At 42.4% G+C, this 21,226-nt stretch overlaps 1 protein-coding gene across 2 annotated transcripts; it reads left to right on the forward strand.

Moving 5' to 3' along the window:
• The first annotated feature begins 2,628 nt into the window (after positions 1-2,628).
• On the forward strand, positions 2,629-20,711 carry Fetub (fetuin B). 2 transcript variants are annotated; one of them, XM_029558912.1, is made up of 9 exons: positions 2,629-2,888; positions 6,870-6,982; positions 7,496-7,570; positions 7,906-8,016; positions 9,493-9,580; positions 12,111-12,280; positions 12,941-13,039; positions 19,014-19,097; positions 20,230-20,711. In XM_029558912.1, the coding sequence occupies exons 2-9, from the start codon at positions 6,953-6,955 to the stop codon at positions 20,602-20,604; spliced, it is 1,032 nt and encodes a 343-aa protein (XP_029414772.1). In that variant the 5' UTR covers positions 2,629-2,888; positions 6,870-6,952; the 3' UTR covers positions 20,605-20,711. The 2 variants fall into 2 exon arrangements, with proteins under 2 accessions (XP_029414772.1, XP_008821859.1); XM_008823637.2 differs by lacking the exons at positions 2,629-2,888; positions 6,870-6,982 and having other exon boundaries at positions 7,262-7,570.
• Positions 20,712-21,226: the final 515 nt, after the last annotated feature.

Genomic DNA, 21,226 nt, shown 5'->3' on the forward strand with positions numbered 1-21,226 from the left:
TGTGTTTGCAACCTTCAAATGCAGATCACTTCCTGGCTGACATGTACTGCTATTGTGGATTCTATCCTTATAAAATTTCTGGAGAGCAATGTAGCACATTATATCAAAAGTTTTAGCATTAGAAATTGCCTTTGGCCCAGTGGCTCTGTTTGAACTCACCTTCACTATAAAAATAATGAAACAATAATTAAAGATTTAGCCACAAGAATGAAACAAATTAGTCAAAAATTTATCCACAAGAATGTTGTTTACAATAGCAAATTGGAAACAATCTAAATGTCCTACAAAGAGAACGGGTTTGGATAATTGCATCAATTATCAATAAGCTTCCACAGAGTAATTAAAAGGAGACCCTGTCTCAAAAAAACCAAAAAAAAAAAAACTATAAAAAGTTAAACTATAGAATTGGACTTGTTTAAAGCTATTCATAATCTATTGTTGGCTTTTAAAATCATACTACAATACAGCATTACACTGTTGTATAACATCTCTGTAAAATAGGTGGGTATGATATATGCATAGAAGAAAATTATTATTAAATAATCAAAAGAAGTGCAATAGAACAGACTTGTTTTCTTACTTGCTTTTGGCTTTTGGTTTTTCTAATAGCACACAAATCACTTTGGTGATAATTTTTTGTCTTGTTTTTGAGACAGAGTCTCATTACGCAGCCCTGGCTGGCCTGGAACTCATTATGTAGACCAAGCTGGCTTTGAACTCAGATCTACCTACCTCTGTCTCCCAAGTGTTGGGATTAAAGGCATGTACCACTCTGCCTGACCCTGGTGATAGTCTTTTCATAAAAAGAAAAGTTTAAATAACTTGTAGTGAGTTATCCAAGCCCTCTCGACCCAACTCCATTCACAAATTCATTCATAAACGTTTTTGTACAAAATAGCAATATAAACAATTTTTAAAGATATTTATTTTTTAAGTGTATGAGTGTTTTTCCTGTATGTATGTAAATGCATCTGTGTCATACAGTGCCCATGGAGGCCAGAAGAGTGTCAGATCCCCTGGAACTGGAGTTACAGATGGTTGTTAGACACCATGTAGGATCTGGGAACTGAACTCAGATCCTCTGCAAGAGCAGCCAGTGCTCCTGCCTGCTGAGCCACCTTTACAGCTCCCAATTGTTAATACCACTGAGTGAGCATGTACCATACATGTGATCTCATGAAAATATGTATATTGCCTAAATTTTTCAAACTTTAAAAATACTTTAAAGTTACTTATTTATCTATTTATTTATTTAGTGTGCGTGTGTGGGCCATGCACAAATGCATATGCGGAGGTCAGAGGACAACTTGTAGAAATCAGTTCTCTCTCTCCACTGTGTGGATCCAGGAACTGCAACTCAGCATCAGGTACCTTTATCTACTGAGCCATTTCATGACCCGTATATTTTTATTGACAAGAAAATACATTATACCTGTACCTGAAGTCACAGAGCTAGTGGCAAACTCCAACGAAGAAGTGTATTCATCCATAAGCTCTGGTACTGTCCATGCCGAAAAGCATCCCTCCAGGCACCCTGCTCCCACCTAGGAGCCCCCAGCCCAGGCCAGCACCAGTACTGATACATGAGAAACAAACCAGTTCCTGAGATTGTTGTCCTCTGATGTAAGCCCAGCGGAGACCAGTGATCCTTCCATTCGGGAAACCAGATCAAAGCCACCGGGAATTGCCTTGTAGTTGATGGATAACCATGTGCTTGTCCAAGGATTGACCCGACAAGATCCACAGTGAGCAAGAACAACAAACACTGTGTACTTGCTGTGAAGTGTCATGAGTTGGGGAGTCCTGGGTTCACTGACTCCCTGGCTGGATATGTGGTGTTGAATTTTTGCTGCATCATTTCCAGAAATAATGGGGTCAGACATACTGACTGTGAGGAACTGCCATTCTCTACCCTTATGATTCTCATTAAATGTGAATCACATTACATGTGGACAGTCAGAGGGATGGAAACAAACATTTCCATTGTCTCAAAGTTCCTACTGCCATCAACCTTCAGCAAGAGGGGGACAGTCTTATAGTCAAGAGGAGAGACGGGTTCTCAGAAAACTTTCAGCAATAACTCCTCAATCTTTCAAGCAGTTTCCTGCCAGAGCAGAAAGGATGTCAGAGCTGGGCCCTTCCATGAGAGCACAGGCTCCACTCAGATCCTGCTTCTGTTGATTTCACAGCTGTTGCCACATTGGGGGGGGGGCATTAGAAAAGACACCTGCTTTGTGGTGACACAGCTGTCAAACAGGATGAAGATACCTTCAACATAGCCTCATCATGGGATTCTGCCTGAGTACCCTGTGCTTACTCGTGCCTGGCATGCTGCAGGCAGCCAATGCCTTCCTGAGTCAGTGTGCTGGTTATGATAGAATTTGGCAACAAAGCAATCCATTGAGTATAAAATCTATGAGGACCAGCCCCATCTGCAGGGCAGCCACACCCTCTGGTACAGCAAACTTGGAAAAGCTAAGATTTAACAAAGTGCTGAGTGGCTCCTTAAAAAGACATGACACCTAATTAAAGCCTATTCTGTCTAGGAACTTGCCTCTCATTCATAGTCAGGGTATATTCCAGCTCTGAAATTTGAACAGTGTATTGTTCCCTGGAGTTCTGAAGTGATGATGTGGTCTGTTGGGAGACTATAAAAAGGCAATCAGGAAGAACCTGTCAGCATCTGTCCAGCTCTGTCAGGAACACTGGGAGAGGAATCCCTCTCTGCTGTGAATTGACAGGTTTCTGGTTTATACACAGCTGCTTGTGTGAGTTGGTCCTCAGGCTTAAGAGACTCTGTCCTCAGGAAAGCCTGGCTGTGAGGCCTGCGGGGTTGAAACCTCCACTGAGTGCTGCTTCCTGGGAAGACATCTCTTCCAGATCCGCAGGTCTGTGAGTATGGGATGTGGGTAGATAGTCTTCCTGCCCTCCTTACCTTTTAGACTCTTTTACCTTTACAATTACCTGTTGGTGAGGTGCTGAGGGCAAACCCAGAGCCAGACATCATGTTTTGTAGGCCCCACTGATTCTTATATCCATCCTTGGTGTGAACTGTGGCCTTGGACAGGGTGGGAAACTCCTCATTGGTTGTCACTGTTGAATGCAGAGCTATAATTTAAAAACACCCTTGTTTGAATCCAGAGTCTGGCTATTGGCTATTCCACAACAGGGATTCTTACAGGGAATCCCACTTGCAATACAATAAAGCAAACTTTTTCCAAGAATATTGTTGATAGGAAAATGTGCTTTAAAACTTTCTGAGTTTTTTTCATAAATTGCTTAAATATGATTAATCAAAGTTAGAGAGCCAGGTTCTAAACTCCAGACATGTTGGGAAAACTTAAAACAGATGACCGGGAGGTACCCTCATGCTACTGGGTGGGTTGTGAGCAATAAATACCTTCCAACTTATAAATAGGTTGGAAAGTCATACAAAGTACACACACGTACACACACACACACAAGCAGGCACATATGCACACACACCACAAACCCACACCACACCACACATTTTTGTTGTTGTTATTGTCTATTATGAGACAGTCTCTCTGTAGCTCCAGCTGGCCTGAACTCTCTGTGTAGACCAGGCTGGCCTCAATCTCACAGAAATCTGCCTGCCTCTGCTTCTTGAGTGCTGGAATTAAAGGTGTGTACCATCACACTATCATCACACACAGACTACACACACATTATTTTAAATCTAGCTTCCACATGTAAGAGAAAACATGTAGTATTTGTCTTTCTGAATCTGGCTTACTTTGCTTATTATAATGATTTCCATTTAGATCCATCTTCCTATAGATATTATGGTCACTTTTCTGTCTTTAACTGCTGTTGTATGACTTTTCCTGGGGACACATGAACAAACGTCTACTCACCCCAGGTAGAGAGCATCAAGGACAGATCAAAGAAATGACTCTACCCAAATCTAGCTTGGTGAACCAATGAGTTTACTGGGCATGGGTGAGGAGTTACTTACAGAAGCACTGGTGATTCAGAGGTACCTACATCACTGCAGAGCACATCCTGTGTGCGTGGTTGTCCTCTGCGGCCAAGACAGGCACAGCTTCACTCTGTTGCCTTAATCTCTTAAGGGCCATGACTCAGATAAAGCCAGATCCTTTGATTTGACGCATAAAGGAATTTCAGGACAAACCAGTATGAAGCAGTTGGGATTTAATAAACGTATTTTAAAACAGAGTTAAAGTAGAAAGGTTAAGAAAGAGAGACACTCAGAAGAAAGTAAGACACACCCAAGACAGCATGGGTGTGGGCTTCTCAGAGAGAAAGCTGTACGTGGTTGTCTTTATAATAGTCATTCACACCATTGTGCTGGGTTTTGAGGCTCCATTCAAAGGGTGGCTAAGGATCCTAAATGTTATCAGGGCTGTTTCCTGAGAGGCACGGGGCCAGATTACAATTACAAGATAAAAGTCTAGGTCACAGGGATGTAGGAAGGAAGGTAAGTTGTCTTCACAGTAAACAGGCAACAGTTCCCAGAATATGTCTGGAAGAGGAATGCGTCGAGGTCACAGACAGGCCTTAAATCTGGTTCATGGCTATTTTAATATAAAATATCTGTACTTGAAAGAAATATTATCTATGCGAACAGCCTTTACAGCAAAAGTTAGTGTTGAAATTCTTGCTTCTTAGCTGTTGAGAATCCCCATAATTTCCTCCTGTCTGCATAATTTGTCCTTTCTGTTCTGACTCATGAAAATTGTATGCAAGGAGCTAGCTCCCTGCAGAAACCGAAAATGAGCACGCTGCACTGAAGTCTCCCCACCCTAGCAACTGTTTTCTACTCATACAGCCTTGGGGAGCCACCTCCTTGTGAATCCTGCAACTCTCAGAGCTTCCTAAGCCTCTTAAACTTCCTGAATTTTATGAGCCTCCCTTCTAACTCCAAAGAGAACATTTCAGTTCTGGGAAGATAACTTACACAGCACTGTGCTCCTCCACCCTGGCTGGTCCATCAGGCACACTCCTAATCATGGTGTGAGCCCCAGGCTGAATGCTACCTCCTGCAGGAAAGTCTCCCGAAATATTTTTCTAGTGTCTACTCCTTGAGAGCAGGAACTCAGATCTTATAATTCCATTCTAAATATTGGGCAAGCTTTCTAACCTCTCTAGCCCCCTGTTTCCTGTACGATGTGAATCATATTGCTATCTAAGTCTCTGGGTTGGCCGTACACTTGAATAACAGAAGAAATATAGTACGTGGCTTAGCACTAGCAGAAAAAGCTTTTTAAACCGATTTTGTTTTTGTATCCAGTCATGGTGGTATACACCTGTAATCCCAGCACTTGGGAGGCCGAGACAGAAGGATCAAGAGCTCAAGGCCATCTTTGACTACATAGCAAGTTCAAGGCCCTGTCTCAACAAACAAACAAGTCAAGGTCTTACCCTGGGAGCTGGAACAGTGATCCTCTCTAGTGAGCTAGAGCTGTGGTCTGCTCCTGGAAACTGGAGCAGTGCCAGCCCCCCACCATGAGCCAGCGTTGTGGTCTTCTCTTACAAACTCAAGCTGTGGACCTCTCCTGTGAGTTCAGAGTTGTGGTTCCATTTTGTGACCTGGAGCTGTGGTCCCCTCACATGAGCCTGAAGTTTTGGACCCCTAGTATGAGCCACATGCCTCTGGTGACAGGCTGATGGTGGAGCCGCATGCCTCTGGTGGCAGGCTGATGGTGGAGCAGAGCACTGAGAACTTTCTGATGTTGGGCAGCAGTTTCAATCTTCCTGAGTGACTACATTCATGGCAGAGGCTTTGCCTCTTATCCTGGGAACAAGAGGAGGCCTCTCTTACTTTCAGATTCTGGTCTTTGGAGGACTGATTCTCTAGAACAAACTCCCCTACCTCTCCTGAGGCACAGCTGTGGTCCTCATTGCACACATGGTCCTGGGCATCCAGGCCCTGACGTTGGACCTCTCCCGTTCCCAGGCACCAAGACGTTTTCCTTTTCTTTTTTTTCTGTTACTCTTCTACATCCCTGTATGCCTTCACCTATGCCCTAATTGAACTTCTTGGCAATCACAGTCTTGGCAATTTTTTAAAAAGTACTGTAATAACTAAACTGATACAATTCTCAAACTAAAAATATGTAATTATATCTTAGAATATAAATTCAAAATTCTGTATGCCTACTATAACTTTTGAATATTATTTATAGACAAAAATGTACTATCAAGCTTCAACAATAGTAGGAAATTTGTCAGTGTTCCTATAATGACAGTTTGCCATTCACTCCCTTTCCAAATTGTCCAACCTATATACAAAGTCTTTCAATGTAATTATGTTACTTCCTAAAGAAAGCAATGCTAACAAAACTTTTTTAAATAAAACAAACAAACCAAAAAGAACAAATTGATTTTCATGTAGTCCTAATAAGTAGAACCTTCCTGAACTCCAAACAGGAGCTCAAAAAGAAAAGCAAGACTTCTAGTCCGTCTCACTGATCAGCAATATCTTTCTATTATGTAACTCTGTCAAGTTTTGGTCTCTTAATGAATTTACTTACAGATACACTAAAGGCCCTGGGATGGGAGTGAGAACCTCTGGATCTCTTTAGCTTTTCCACCTTAAATACAGTTAGGGGCTGGAGAGATGGCTCAGCGGTTAAGAACACTGACTGTTCTTGCAGAAGACCCAGGTTCGAATCCCAGCATCCACAAGGCAGCTAACAACTGTCCAGTTTCAGGGGAACCGACAGCCTCTTCTGTCCTCCTCAGGCACTGCATGACACAGTGCACTTACCTACATGTAGGCAATACACACATACACATAAAATAAAAATAATAAATGAAATATTTTAAACAATTTTGGGGTTAAAGCATCCTCAATGAGGCTAAATGCAACATTTTCCTGACAGCTTCCAGAAGTGCGTTAGGACTCTCACCTGGACAGAAGCTGGGAGGGCAGCTGACAAATCTGAAGCCGCTGTGCTCCACCCTTATGTGGACAAGGAGACCACCTGCAGAGGAAGTGAGAACGTGAAGGCCCCATGTTTTGAGTCAGGCAGAGTCCTGTACACAAGCCAGAATCTAATCATGAGCTCCTGAGATTTAACCACGTTTGCTATTATTATTTGGAAAACATTAGGAAACTGATTTATTTACATGCACACATAAATATCGGAGAGCTCAGGGTCTAAGGTTAGAACACTGTCAAATCCTATCCAAAATATTGACTCAGAAAAAGCTGTGTTTGAAATCAAGGTGATGTTGGGACATAGGGTTTCAAGTCATGGTCAGTCATTCTCATTACACTTTATAACTGCTCAAGTCTGCTTTGATACCCCACAATCAGGCTCATCCCTGAAGCTACTGACCCATCCTGGACCTTGCTCCCCACAGAATGGGTCTGCTCCGATCCCTGGTGCTCTGTACCCTGGCTGCATGCTGCATGGCTAGGTCTCCACCCCAACCCCCTCTGCCTCTGAAACCTCGGGGTTGCAATGACTCTGATGTGCTAGCAGTTTCTGGTTTGGCCCTGCAGGAAATCAACAGAAACCAAAAGGATGGCTATGTGCTGAGCCTCAACCGAGTGCATGATGCTTGGGAGTACCCTCAGGCAAGTGACAGCCTCTTCTTTGTGGCAGATTGGGACAGGTTGCAGGGACTAGCCAGGTGGTAGCAACTTAGGGCTACATGTTCACAGGGGCTTTCCCAAATGAGAAACGCAGTGCTCTGCCATCCTCTGGCAAGTATGCTGTGATGCCCTTACCGTCACCAGGAGCGAGTGCTAACAAGTGTTCCTGCCCTGCCACCCATTTCGGTCTCAGCAGCGTAGAAGACATCTTCACTAGCATGTGCTTTGGCTCTCCCATAAGGAGAAGCTGTTCTGTCCAGGCTTCCTTGGAATCTGTTTCATGTGGGGTGGGGTGTGTTTCTCCAACCTTACCACAGGCTGACCAGGGATCTCTGTTCTACCTCACACTGGATGTGTTAGAGACTGGCTGTCATGTGCTCAGCAAGAAGGCATGGAAGGATTGTAGAGAGAGGACTTTTTATCAGTCGGTAAGTGCTTGTTGCCAATGACCTCTATCTACAGGATGAAGACTTCTCAATGTCTGCCATCTATTAAATGTTCTGCTTACTTATTTAATTATTTATCTGCTGGTCTCTGCTGGGATTGAAAATTTATATTACTATGCCTGACAAATTTCCTTTTCCCTCTCCCAGGCAAAAGGCTGTGTGTTTACTCTAATACTGTAGATAGAACCAAACTTGATCAGAGGAATTTCTGAGGCCTTTTGTTGGGCTCTTGATGACTAGACTTAAAAACTTGCCCTCAAATTGTTTTCTACTCTAAGACCCTTGTGCAGCCTCTGAGCTTAAATTCTAAGAAAAGGCCTGAAGGCAAGCTTCTGGGTGTGGGACTGAGGTAGAGAACGGCAGCGATGGAGAGAGCGCTTTTTGTTTTATTTTGCTTGGTTTTGTTCAAATGAATATTAATTAGTATGAGGTTTGAGGATAGGAAAGAGGTGGCTCACAGTGTGAGGGTCTTCAGGGATATCATGGGGGAGTTTCCTGGAATTATAGAACTGCAGGGCCACGGAACTCATCCTTTAAAAGCTGACGATCGGAGACTTGAAACCCATGGAGTCAGTTTTCACTTGATTCTCAGATAGTCTGGATCATGACCATCCACTGATACGGACTGTCCGTGGAATGCAAGATAGAACTTCTGGGTTTTGAAGTAAACTTTTTTTTTTTTTTTTGGTCTTTTTTGAGACAGGCTCTCCTGTAGCCCCAGCTGACTTCCGGGAGCTTTCTATGTAAACGAGGCTGACCTCAGTTTCCCAGAGATCTGCCTGCCTGTGTCTCCTGAGTGCTGGGATTAAGGGCGTGTGCCACTATGTCCAGCTGAAGTAAACTTTTTCATCAAGATTATCTTTTGTAATTATTTGACCAAATATGCCAATCTACATCTGATTATAGAAAACAGTCTCTGTACCTTCTGTTTTACTTGGTATAGTGACACTGTGGGACACTCACTGTAGCCATGAGCTCCCTCTGGAAGGAGAGATTATTTCTCATGAATTTCAAAATGGAAGTTCCTCATCAGGGGATTTTACTCTGGAGTGGTTTGGAGGCCCTGATTCCTGGGTGTGGGTTGGACCCTGCTCCCTTCAACTGTGGATTCCTGGCACCACGCTCACCGCAGAAGACAACCAAGAGAGAAAGGATGGAGAGGGAAAGCGTGCAGGCAGGCAGTGAAAACACATCGCTTCTGCTCACTTTTCTGTAGTAAGAGCTCAGAAATCCACACTTAGTTGTGATGGAGGCTGGGAAGGCAGCTGCGGCCCAGAAAAGGGTTAAACAGCTTCATGACAAGCAAAAGTTCTTCGCACCGCAGACCACAGAGCTTGATTTTAAGCTTCTCATGACTTTATAATAAAATTCTACTTTGGTAGGGGTGGGGGAGGGAATGGGGATGGTTTAAACCTCATGGTTCACCCCAAGTATCCTAAAATGCATTTGTTTTTCTAGGTTTATGGTCAATGCAAAGCAATATTTCACATTAACAAGCCAAGAAGAGTTCTCTATCTACCTGCTTATAACTGCACTCTTCGCCCAGGTATGAGTCAGGATGATTTTGTTAATATTAATAAAAGACAGGAAAGAGCATTTACCCAGGGCTTTGCCAAGACTCTATGTGGGTTCTGCCTTCCTTACTCTACGCATCACGGTAGATCTGGGTTCGATTCCCCACACCCAACTCTCTAGCTTCCTCCCCAAACAGTGCTTCTTATTCAAGAAAAGAACAGCACTTCCCTGTAGACATTTTTTTCAACTTTGGCTGAAACACTCACTGAGCACAGACCATGTACTACCTTGATTTGGCGACTTACATCTTCCATCAGAGGGAGGAATGTGTATTCCTCTTTCTCCCTGCCAAAGACTTTCTAATTCCTGTCAAACGTCAGAGGCAGGAGTAAGGCTGAGACACGCGGACACTTGAACGTACACATGCACTCATTCCGGATTCTCCTCTTAAAAATATTTCATTATTCTTATTTTATGTGTTTGAGTGTATTGTCTGCATCCACGTAAGTGCACCTGTGTCATGCAATGTCGATCGAGGTCAGAAGAGGATGTTGGATTCACTGGAACTGGAGTTACAGACGGTTGTTAACCTCCATGTGGGTGCTGGGAACAGAACCTGGGTCCTCTGCAAGAGCAGTCAGTGCTCTTAACCACTGAGCCATCTCTCCAGCCCCTGGATCCTCCTATTTATGAGAAGTTCATTACAAAGCAAGCATTCACTACATGGGAGACAGAGTACAGCTGCTTTTTTGACTACTATGGGCAGGTGCTCTTCTTAAGGCTCATATGAATGTAAGGATTCTGATCCCAACCATCTTGCAGGGCTTGAGAGTCAGAATTTCTAACAAACCCAGATGATAATCATGCTGCTGGTTGCTTTCAGTAAGGAGGCAACAGAGCAATCATTGTATTAGTCATAGCTTAAGGTTTCTCTTTGTGAAGACAAGACTAACTAAAATAAAGTAGAGGAGAACTGAAAAGTAGTGGACCTTCATGGCTATCAGGAATTAGCAACCACACAGAAGTGGCAAGTGTGGATACTTCTCCCATTGTCTTCCCCAAACATCAAGACAATGTGCTTTCTCTGGGAAAAAAAACCAAAAACAAACAACTTCAAGGCAAATTCTCTGCCTTGACTCTTGAATATTTGCCTAGCTAGCGCCTCTGAAACAGATTCTGGCTGTCCAGTTGCCCTGCACTCTCACTGTGGTTTGACCAGCTTTGTTTTCTGACTCATTTGCATTTCCTAAACAAAGGGGATGGCTTCTAGCACAGCAATGTCGTTCAAATACTTTATGAATATCTACTGGACTCTCATTATGCGTTAGATATCATTCTAGGTGTTCAGAGCTGTATACAAGGTAAGTAAGTCATGGCAGTAATAAGGTGCCAGCCTTTCAAAGGTACTCTTCTACAGGGCAATAATAAGAAATGACATTGAACTAGAGAGGAGTTTGATGTGTTCAACATTTTGACATTGAAATATGCTGTTAGCCACAAAGTTCACACTTAACTATGTAATTGAATTACAAAAAGTTTTAAAATTATGATGTTTTAATAATTAACAACTTTGTATTGGGCCATGTTCGTAGCTAGCTTTGGCTCCATGTGGCCCATAGGCTGCTGGTAGGGTATGTCTGTATGCTTTTGAAGAAAATTCCTACAGTAAAGAAGCTTGTAAGAGGTGAAAACTATCTTGCTTTGATTCCTTTTTAAATTATGGAACTAATAATGCTCACAGACTTGGGATTTAGCTCAGGTGATAGAGTCCCTCGAATACATGAAGGCCTCTGCTTGATACTTAGCACCGCATAAACTGGGCTTGATTGTGCAACTATAATCTCAGCCCTTGGGAGGTGGAGGGAAGAAGATTAGATGTTAAAGGTCATTCTTGGTTACACAGGAACTTTAAGGCCAGCCTGGGATGCATGAAATGTTGTTCAAAAAGGAAAGAGGAGGAGGAGGAGGAGGAGGAGGAGGAGTCCTGTAGCTGGGGGAGTCAGGGTTGTCTATGGGGAAAGACTGGGTTTGAAGGCAGGCTTCTAAGTTTCAGCTATGGGGAAGAAAACTAGATGCTTCTGACAGACATCTCCTTATGTTAGGATCCAAGGTACCACTGCTGATTACAGGAAGCTCACTGCCAAGAGCTAAATGCTTTTTTAGAAAATGTCTTTCTTTTCAGAAAATGTCTTCCTTGCCACTACTGGGTATTATTATTTTAATTCAGTCTTTGTTTCTGGTATAGTCATATGATTATTACCATTTTTTTAAACATATTTTATTTTATATTTTATGTTCATGAGTGTATTGCCTGCATGTGTAAGTGCACCCATGTAATGCAATGCCCTCAGAGGTCAGCAGAGGGCGTTGGATTCCCTGGAACCAAAGTTAGAGATGTTTGTTAGCCACCATGTTGAGTGTTCTGGGAATTGAACTGGGTCTTCTGGAAGAGCAGCCAGTGCTCTTAACTGCTGAGCCATCTCTCCAGTTCTAATTATCATTATTTATAAGACTGAAAAATCAATAGTATTTAAAAATTAGTTTTTATTTTTACCCAATAGTTACTCGAAGAAAGATTCTGTTCATGTGCCCTGATTGTCCAGTACCTGTGCGCATGGACCCATCAAACCTTAAAGTTTTGGAAGCTGCCACAGAGTCTCTTGCAAAATACAACAATGAGAGCCCCTCAAAACAGTACTCACTTGTCAAAGTCACGAAGGCTTCAAGCCAGGTCAGTTACACATACTATCTCATCACCATAACTACAATTTCTTTAGCTGGGAGGAGGCTACCCAGGGACTGTGGGTAGAACCCTAGAGCCTTTCTCCACATTCCTATTTCTAGAGGACCTGGTGTGCAATCAATCATATCTCAGTTTCTGTCAAATATCAGGTGACTAGATTTTACTTCAACTTCAGGGAAAGGGAGAAACAGATTCATAACCTCATCGTAGGGAGGGTCTGCACTGGCTCTTTTTACTAGTTACATGTCCATATCTCACTGACCAGGGACTGCTTTTGCTCTGTATTAAGGACTAGGGTAGATGCTGAATTATATGGGTTATGGGAAATAGAGGCACAGTTGTATTTGAATTATTGATATGTTTCTCAAATAGAAAAAGCCTAAAAGAAAAATCTTTGTGATGAGAAATAAGTTAAGGGGATATAAGTTAGCACTCATTCACATCCTTAATGAAAAGATATAGTTTTATGTTTTGTAAATAACAAAATTAAAGTAGATAGTTAGATCCCTATGGGGCACTTTCAGGAACAATGGGCTCTTATGTTGGCAATACTCTGTATTAATTCTATGAAAGAAATGTTGCCAATCCTGAGAATTTTCCTAGGTAGAAAGGTTTGATGTTAATGTTTTAACTCATGTTTCCTAACAGTGGGTGGTTGGCCCTGCTTACTTTGTGGAATACTTAGTCAAAGAGTCACCATGTAGCAAATCTCAGACTACTTGTTCACCTCAGCCCTCTGACTCTGAGGTAAGTATTCCTGAATGCTGGCATAATTTAAGATGTGTGCACAAAGCATTATTAAGTATTTGTTGAATACATTGCACTCGAGATATTACAAAACCTGAGATCTCCTCCTTCCCTCAATAAGCAACTAAATACTTAGAAATTAGCAGGTCTTGACTACCATAGGGCTTTATGCAATGTTAATTATGACTATCATTAGCAGTGTGATACAAATGTAGGAAGTGGTCATGGGTGGTCATGGGATGCAGCATGGTGTTCCATTCCTGGGACCACTCTTATAAAAGAAAGACCAAGTAAATCAAATGAAAGACAATGTAACAGAGGGGGCACCTTGAAACCATCTCAAATACACTTGGGAATGAAAAACCGCACATCTATCAGAGCACAATTGGGAAAAATTCACCAAAGGATTGTTCCCTTGTTTATTGATAGCGACAGCTTTATATAATTCTTATGCTATAAAATTCATCTTTTTTTTTTTTTTGGTCTTTTTGAGACAGGGTCTCCCTGTAGCCCCAGCTGGCCTGGAACTCACTATGTAGACGAGGCTGGCCTTGAACTCACGGAGATCCGCCTGCCTCCGCCTCCCGAGTGCTGGGATTAAAGGCGTGTGCCGCCATGCCCGGCTAAAATTCAGGTTTTTAAGGTGCACATTTTTAGTATATTCACAGAACTGTGTCTTCATCATTGCTTCATTATTTTTAAATATTTTCATCAGCTCCCCAAGGAAATACTATTAACAGTCTTTCCCATTTCTGACTCCTGTGGGGAAGGCCCTGGAAACTGCTAATATGCTCTCTGTCTCTAGAGACTTGTCCATTTGAACATTTCATACAAATGGAATCATGCAGCACACAGTGTGTGTGTGTGTGTGTGTGTGTGTGTGTGTGTGTGTGTGTAGGTATATGTCTCTGAGAGAGAGAGAGAGAGATATCATTTCTTTTAAAAGGAAATTGATCATTAACTCCATCAGACTAGCCCATGAATGGCAATGCTGACGTTCAATGCTGTTTATATCAGCTGCTTTGTACATACTCATTTTATTATGAACATACATCAGTTGTACAAGTTCAGTGACTTCCTGTGATACTTTAGTGCGTTCACACGTGCATTGATCACTCCACCTCCACCTCTACTCCTCCCCTCATTCTTCTGTGTCAGTTTTTTTCACTTAGTATGTTTTCAAGTGTTTTCCATCTGCAAACAGAGGTAGCTGTACTTCTTTGTGTCCAATAATATTTCGTTGTATGGATATTGCTTATTGTTTATCAATTGATGGACATTTCTGCTATTTCTTGTCAGAAACAAGCCTCCACCTGTTGGGGGGAGCCCATGTTTCCATTTCTCCCCCGGGTTATACCTTGAAGTATGACAGTGGCTCCTACGAGGAGTGTTTCATGCTTCAACAGCCATACTGTTTCCAAAGTTACTTCACCAGTTTCACAGTTCCATCGGCAAAGTTTGAAAGCTGCAGATTTCCACATCCTTACCAACATTTCTTATCTTTCTGGTTGTAGCCCTCCTGCTGAGTATGAACTGATGCTCACTGTTGTCTTTATTGACATTTCCTTGATGGCTAATTGTGTTGAGCACCTCTTTATGTCATCTTTTAATAATCTTTCTATTAGCCAGTGGTTATATCTTCTTTGGAGAAATGCCTGTACAAATCCTTGCCCCTTTTAAAATTGAAGTACTTCTCCTCCTGAATTCTAGGAGTTCTTTACTTATCTTTGCTTTATATCTTACATATCTTGCTGAAGTCTAGACATTCTTTACATATTCTGGATTAAATAATCTTATTGGGTGTACTGTTTTAAAAATATTGCCTTCCATTCTGATTTTACTATTTATTTTTGAAATATTTATTATTTTTATTTTCTGTGTATGAGTGTTATGCCTGCATGTATGTAGGTGCACTCATACCATGCAATGCCCACAGGGGTCAAAAGAAGGTGTTACATCAGATTCCCTGGAAATGGAGTGAGGACAGTTGTTAGCTGCTATGTGGGTGCTGGGAATCAAACCCGGGTCCTCTGGAAAAGCAGTCAGTGCTCTTAACCACTGAGCCATCTCTCCAGCGCCTGCTATTTACTTTTTAAATGATTTTTGTCTTTTCTTATTCATTTTTTTACAATTTCATACATGTAAACAATGTATTTTGATTTATCATAATCACCACCATTACCCTCTCTAATCCCTTCCCACTCCCTATGAGCCTTTTCTTCCTAACAGAAGAAGGGCGGTTGGTAGCCACCACAGGGGTGCAGGGAATCAAACTTGGGTCCTCTGCAACAGAAGCTGGTGCTCTTAACCGCTGAGCCGTCTCCCGAGCCCCTATTATTTTTCCTTTCGAATGTGCTTTCAGTCTCGTATCTAAGTCCAAGCCATTACCATTTTGTGCATTAAAATGTAAGGAGCCTAGAATACTGGACATTTTTTTCAACATAGCTATGATATGATAAAGTTGAATTAATAAATTAGGCATAGGTACATTAACAATAACTAATACTAAAACAGAAACATTAAAATAATATACTATAATAACAATGATCTGTGAGTCAGGTGTCGTGGCTCTGACCTGTAATCCCAGCACTTCGGAAGGTGAGGCAGGAGGGTCAGGAGTTCAAGGGCAGCCTTGGCTACATGAGACCTTGTTTTCCTGTTTCTTTTTTTAAAAGATGTTTTGTGATTGTAGCCTCTCAATTCTCTCTTTTTCTTTCTTTCTTTATTGTTTTCTTTCTTTTCTTTCCTTTTTTTTTTTTTTTTTTTTTTTGGAGACAGGGTCTTACCATGTACCCTTCTGGCCTGGAACTCACAGGGATCTGCCTGCCTCTGCCTCCCAAGTGCTGGGACTTAAAGCGTGCACCACCACACCTGGCTCTCCCCTCCTTCAAAATATCTTTTTAAAAAAAGATTAAAAATATGATTATATATCTGTGTGAGTGTATGCCACATGTGAATGTGACCTTGGAGGCCAGAAGATGGTGTCAGAGCCCCTGGAGCTGAAGTTAAAAGCTGGGAGTAGCCCAAGTGGGAGCTGGCCTTCTGTTCTTTCAGCCCTCTCAACATATCTTATTGTGTTGTCCCTCACTGTCTTTGGTGATGACGTCACATGACACAACGTGTACAAGATCACACGAAGTGAGGTGAGTGGTGCAGGCACCTTGAACAGCCTTAGCTACCTCCTTACCTGAGCACAAGCACTATGATACCAGGACAGACAATCTGATAATAAAAACAGCTAGAGACCACCATCTGATAGGATGCAGAGCACAGTACTCGCTGGGCTGAGGAGTGATTCACAGCCCTGGAAAGACAGAGCAGAACAGTGAGTGATTTTATCATGATATTCAGAATAACGTGCAAATCAAAACTTAGAAATTACTAAATTCTGTGATTTTTTATTTAATATTTTTGGATCTTGCTTGAGTCCAGATAACTGGACTCACAGAAAGAGATATTTTAGTAAATGTGTTCTTGAGTATTATATTCTTTTCCATGTGATTATAGTGGGATTCTCTTTTTAATTTTATTTTTGAAACATTTTATTATTTGTATTGTATGTGTATGCATGTTTTGTCTGCATGAATGTAAATGTACCACGTGTGTGCAGTGTCCCTAGAGGCCAAAAGAGGGTGTTGGATTTCCTGGAACTGGAATTACGGGTGGTTGTAAGCCACCATGTGGGTGCTGAGGACCAAACCTTGGTCCTCTATAGGAATAGTGAATACTCTTAACCACTAAGACATCTCCCCAACCCCTTTAATTTTGTTTTTCGATTATTCATTGCAAGTGACTGGAAACACAATTGATTAAAAAAATAGAGATCTTGTATCCTGTAACCTTGATGAACTCATTTATTAGTTATAAGGGGTTTCTAGTAGTTTCCTTAGGATTTTCTATACACAAGTTCTTGACGTCTGAAAATATAGTCTAATTTCTTTCTAATCTGGAGGCCACGTGTCCACAGGGTCCAGTCACCTACAGACCCCGCCCTTATGTTCCACTCTAGTACCTGCACCAGGAAGGTCTACAAGTTCTGATAGTTCAGAAACTCCTACTCAGGGAGCAGTGGCCAACTGTTCTTGGTAGAGACACCTGCAGTTTCTCTACAAGGCCTCCTCAGTAAGCCTCGGTGATGAAGAGGAGAAAGGGAAAGCTGAGGTTCCAATCTCCCAAGGACTTCATATTTTAATGGATTTCCCACCTTGAAGAATTTTTAGGCTTCTCGTCATATGATTTGGAAGTAGACATAGAGTAACGTTCAGGCGATCAGATGTACTTTAATAAATTTTGTGTGGCTAAAGAGTTATTTTTAAATTGAGGTAACGTTTTAATAGTCTACTTATACTTTAAAATATATGTGCACTATGATATTATTATTATTATTAATTATTATTATTATTAGGTCTTTTTGAGACAGGATCTCCCCCAGTTGGCCTGGAACTCAGGATGAAGACCAGGTTGGCCTTGAACTCAGAGAAATTCACCTGCCTCTGTCTTCCAAATGCTAGGATTAAAGGTGTGCACCACTACGTCTGACTTACTACACTATAACCTTAAAATAATTCTTCTAGGTATTTAAGAAATCAGAGATATATGGTTTTTTAATTTAATTTAATTTTATGTGTATGCGTGTATTGCCTGCATATATGTAAGTGCACCCATGTCGTGCAATGCCCACAGAGGACAGAAGAGGCCGTTGGATCCCCTGGAACTGAAGTTATGGACAGTTGTTAGCTGCCATGTGGGTGCTGGGATTCGAACCCTGGTCTTCTGCAAGAACAACCAGTGTTCTTAACCGCTGAGCCATATCTTCAGCCACAGAGATATATGTTTTAAAAAATGAAATTCAGGCTGGAGAGATGGCTCAGCAGTTAGGAACACTGGTTGTTCTTGCAGAAGACCAGGGTTCGAATCCCAGCACCCACATGGCAGCTAACAACTGCCCGTAACTCCAGTTCCAGGCGATCCGACAGCCTCTTCTGTCCTCCACAGGCATTTCACCACATGGTGCACTTACCTACATGCAGGCAATACATGCATACACATAAAATAAAAATAATAAATAAAATATTTTTTAAAAAATGATATTCGCCAGGCATGATTCGCATGCCTTTAATCCCAGGACTCGGGAGGCAGAGGCAGGCAGATCTCTGTGAGTTTAAGGTCAGCCTGGTCTACATAGAGAGTTCCAGGCCAGCTGGAACTACAGGGAGACCCTGTCTCAAAACAACAAAAATAAAATAAAAAATAAAAAATGAAATTCAATCTAGTTATTTTACAACAGAGAGCTTCTTAGGTGCAGAGAAGTACTAGGTAACCATTAAAAAGATAATCACAGAAGACTACCCAATACCATAAAAGGATTTTCACAAGATATTGTTCAGTGACAAAACACAAAATACCACATATAATATAATCTTAGTTTTCAGAAGAAAAATATCCGTTTGTAGGGAAAGAAGATTAAAATGAAGTCAGATGCCTGCAAGTGACCGGTTCCTTTCAAGGAGCTGGTATTCATCTGTTTTTCTTTTTATTTATGTATTTTCTACATAGCTATTTATCATACTTATAATAAAAGCAAAGGTGTTTTATTTTCAAATAAAGAGGAGGCGAAGGATCTGAGTGGTTTTGTCTGAGAAGAGAGAATTTATATGGAACACACATCGAAGGCTACTGACAAAAGAAGAAAAACAAGCTTCCCAGTTGACCCAAGGACAGAACTAGAGTCTAGCAGCACAGGCTGGTGCATCACTTCCTGATAATAAAAGTATCACTCCTCAAAAACCACTGCGTTTCCCATCAAAAGCAGCCTAGCCCTGCTGTTTAGAGGTGATTTAGAGAGAGTTGATTCAGAGCCCGACTTCCTCAAGGCAGGAGCATAAAAGCACGGCGTGTGTCTACACAGGCAGAAGTAAGTGGCTCGCATACATGATCATCGGTGATTTAATCCTGGACATTTCCTTTCTTTCAGCCTGTTGGTCTTTGCCAAGGTTCTCTGACCAAAACACCTGATAAAACTTTTGTCTCTGTGACTTGTGACTTCTTTGAACCCCAGGTATTTTCCTATTTTTTTTTTAAAAAATTATCATGTGTTTGCATGATGTGCATGTGTGAGTGTATGCACCGTGGCACACGTGGAGATTGGAGGACAACCCTCTGGAGCTGGTTCTCTCCTTCCATTTAATGGGTTCCAGGGACTGAACTCAGATCTCCAGGTTTGCAGGGCAAGTGACCCTTAACCCACTGAACCTTCAAATCAGCCAAATCCCACGTATTTCTTAATCAAATTAGATTATCTATATTTAGTTGCCCTGCCCCACCCCTCCTTTGGTTTTCCCAAGATCCAGGATCACTTTACTCAGACAACACCTGTAGGATACAGACCTATCCTACTGTTTTTGTCACACTGTGGTCCTGTAGAACAAGGGAGTACACTCAGAAACAGTGAACTACCCATTTACATGAATTAAGTCTTCAAGGAGTTAAAGTCACTGTCCCAAAGAAACCTTTCTTTTAACTTTGAGGGGAAGTCACTTCTTGAAAACATTCAGTCTTTCCTCAGGAACACTGAGTGTTTACAGCAGGACAGCCTGATGCAGTCAGACAGGCTGCCTGGGTTCCTTGCCCTGCTCTACCCTGGAAGCTGTGTGGCTGTTAACACTTACCTGCCTGCCATTTGTGGGATGGAACTGCAACACCCACCTTGTTCTGATCCCAAGGAGATCAGTGAGAGGACTTGGATGGCAGGCACTACACCCAGCCTGGCACAAAACAAATAAGGCCACCTGCTGTCACTCGTGAGAGCAGAGGCAACTCACTGGGGACTCTGAGTCCTTAAGTCTCTCTAGACCACTATTCAACTCTGAAATCCAAGACTTGTAGACCAACTTCTACAAGTTGTTTCCACTTGGTACTATCAGTTTCCCCTTTTCTTCTGTTTATCAGAAGGTCCAGCCCTCCATCCCTCTAGTTCCTTTCCCTAACCAATCTTCAGAGAAGTACCAAGCAGAGATGGGTGTGGTGGCCCAGGTCTGTAATCCCAGCTCTCAGCCAGAAGGAGCGTGAGTTCGAGCCTGGGCTATATGAGACCCTGCCTCAAATAAGCAGTCACAAAACAGCTTTCCTTGTGCTAGGTGTGGCAGAGTGTTCCCTGTGGAATTCTGCATTTCAAAACATTGTTATTTCAGAATCAAGTCCCAGGAGGTAAGACCTCGGCTGTTGACCAGACATCAGTGAAACTGCCCAAGGTGGGTGAGGCGCCTGAGGAAAACACAGCCCCCGCCAGCCCCCACTACAAACCTTCACCAAGTGGATCCGTGCAGCACCTCCCTGACTTGGATGATGAGATGTCTGAAGACTCCCAGGCACAGAATCTTCCGGAAGCCTTCCCCGTGCGGCTGGATCTAACTACGAATCCCTGGGGAGAAGACCTGGATCTCTCCTTCCTTTACATAGGGCCTGATGAAGGGAAGCTGACTGTGCTGCCTTTCCCTAGAAAAAGCCAGCATGATAGGTGCCCAGGGCCTGCAAAGGATACCCGCCCTCTGGTCCTCCCTCCCTGAGAATTTCAGACAGGGCTCCACAGGGTGTGGTGAGGTGGGCGGTGGGAATGGGAGGAGACAGAGGGTCCCACGTAGAGAACGGATAATAAAGTGTGTTCCTTTCACTCCTCTTGGTCTCAGTATGTTGCTTGCAAATGGAAATAATGCGACTGAACTCCCAGCTTGGGCCGCCTTGGCCACTTGCCACTGCTGTGTGTGACATCCAGAACAAACTGTTCAGTCCCATATGCCATCTTTTCTTTCCTTCTTTTTACTTTTATATATATAGTTTGTTTGTTTGTTTGTTTGTTTGTTTGTTTGTTTGGGGGTGTTTTTTTGGTATTTTTTGAGACAGGGTCTCCCTGTAGCCCCAGCTGGCCTGGAACTCACTACGTAGACCAGGTTGGCCTTGAACTCAGAGATCCGTCTGCCTCTGCCTCCCAGTGCTGGGATTAAAGGCGTGTGCCACCATGCCTGGCTCCTTTATCTTTTTAAAAACTTTATTCAAGTAGGACTGACATAAGGCACACACTTACAGAAGGCTATGACATCACTAAATGATTTAATCTTAAGGGTCTTTTGTCACTAACAGAGTCCATAACACTCTCTATGTAGCCCATGACTGATTTTGATCTTTGGTAAA

The sequence above is a fragment of the Nannospalax galili genome, unplaced genomic scaffold (assembly GCF_000622305.1).
Source record: "Nannospalax galili isolate Female #2095 unplaced genomic scaffold, S.galili_v1.0 scaffold1349, whole genome shotgun sequence".
NCBI classification, from domain to species: domain Eukaryota; kingdom Metazoa; phylum Chordata; class Mammalia; order Rodentia; family Spalacidae; genus Nannospalax; species Nannospalax galili.

Excerpts from the sequence above, each read along its gene's own strand:
- Fetub (XM_008823637.2), top strand. The coding sequence starts at position 7,355 with ATGGGTCTGCTCCGATCCCTGGTGCTCTGTACCCTGGCTGCATGCTGC. Across the intron at positions 7,571-7,905 it reads ATGCTTGGGAGTACCCTCAG|GCTGACCAGGGATCTCTGTT; the intron begins GCAAGTGACAGC and ends ACCTTACCACAG. Across the intron at positions 8,017-9,492 it reads AGAGGACTTTTTATCAGTCG|GTTTATGGTCAATGCAAAGC; the intron begins GTAAGTGCTTGT and ends TTGTTTTTCTAG.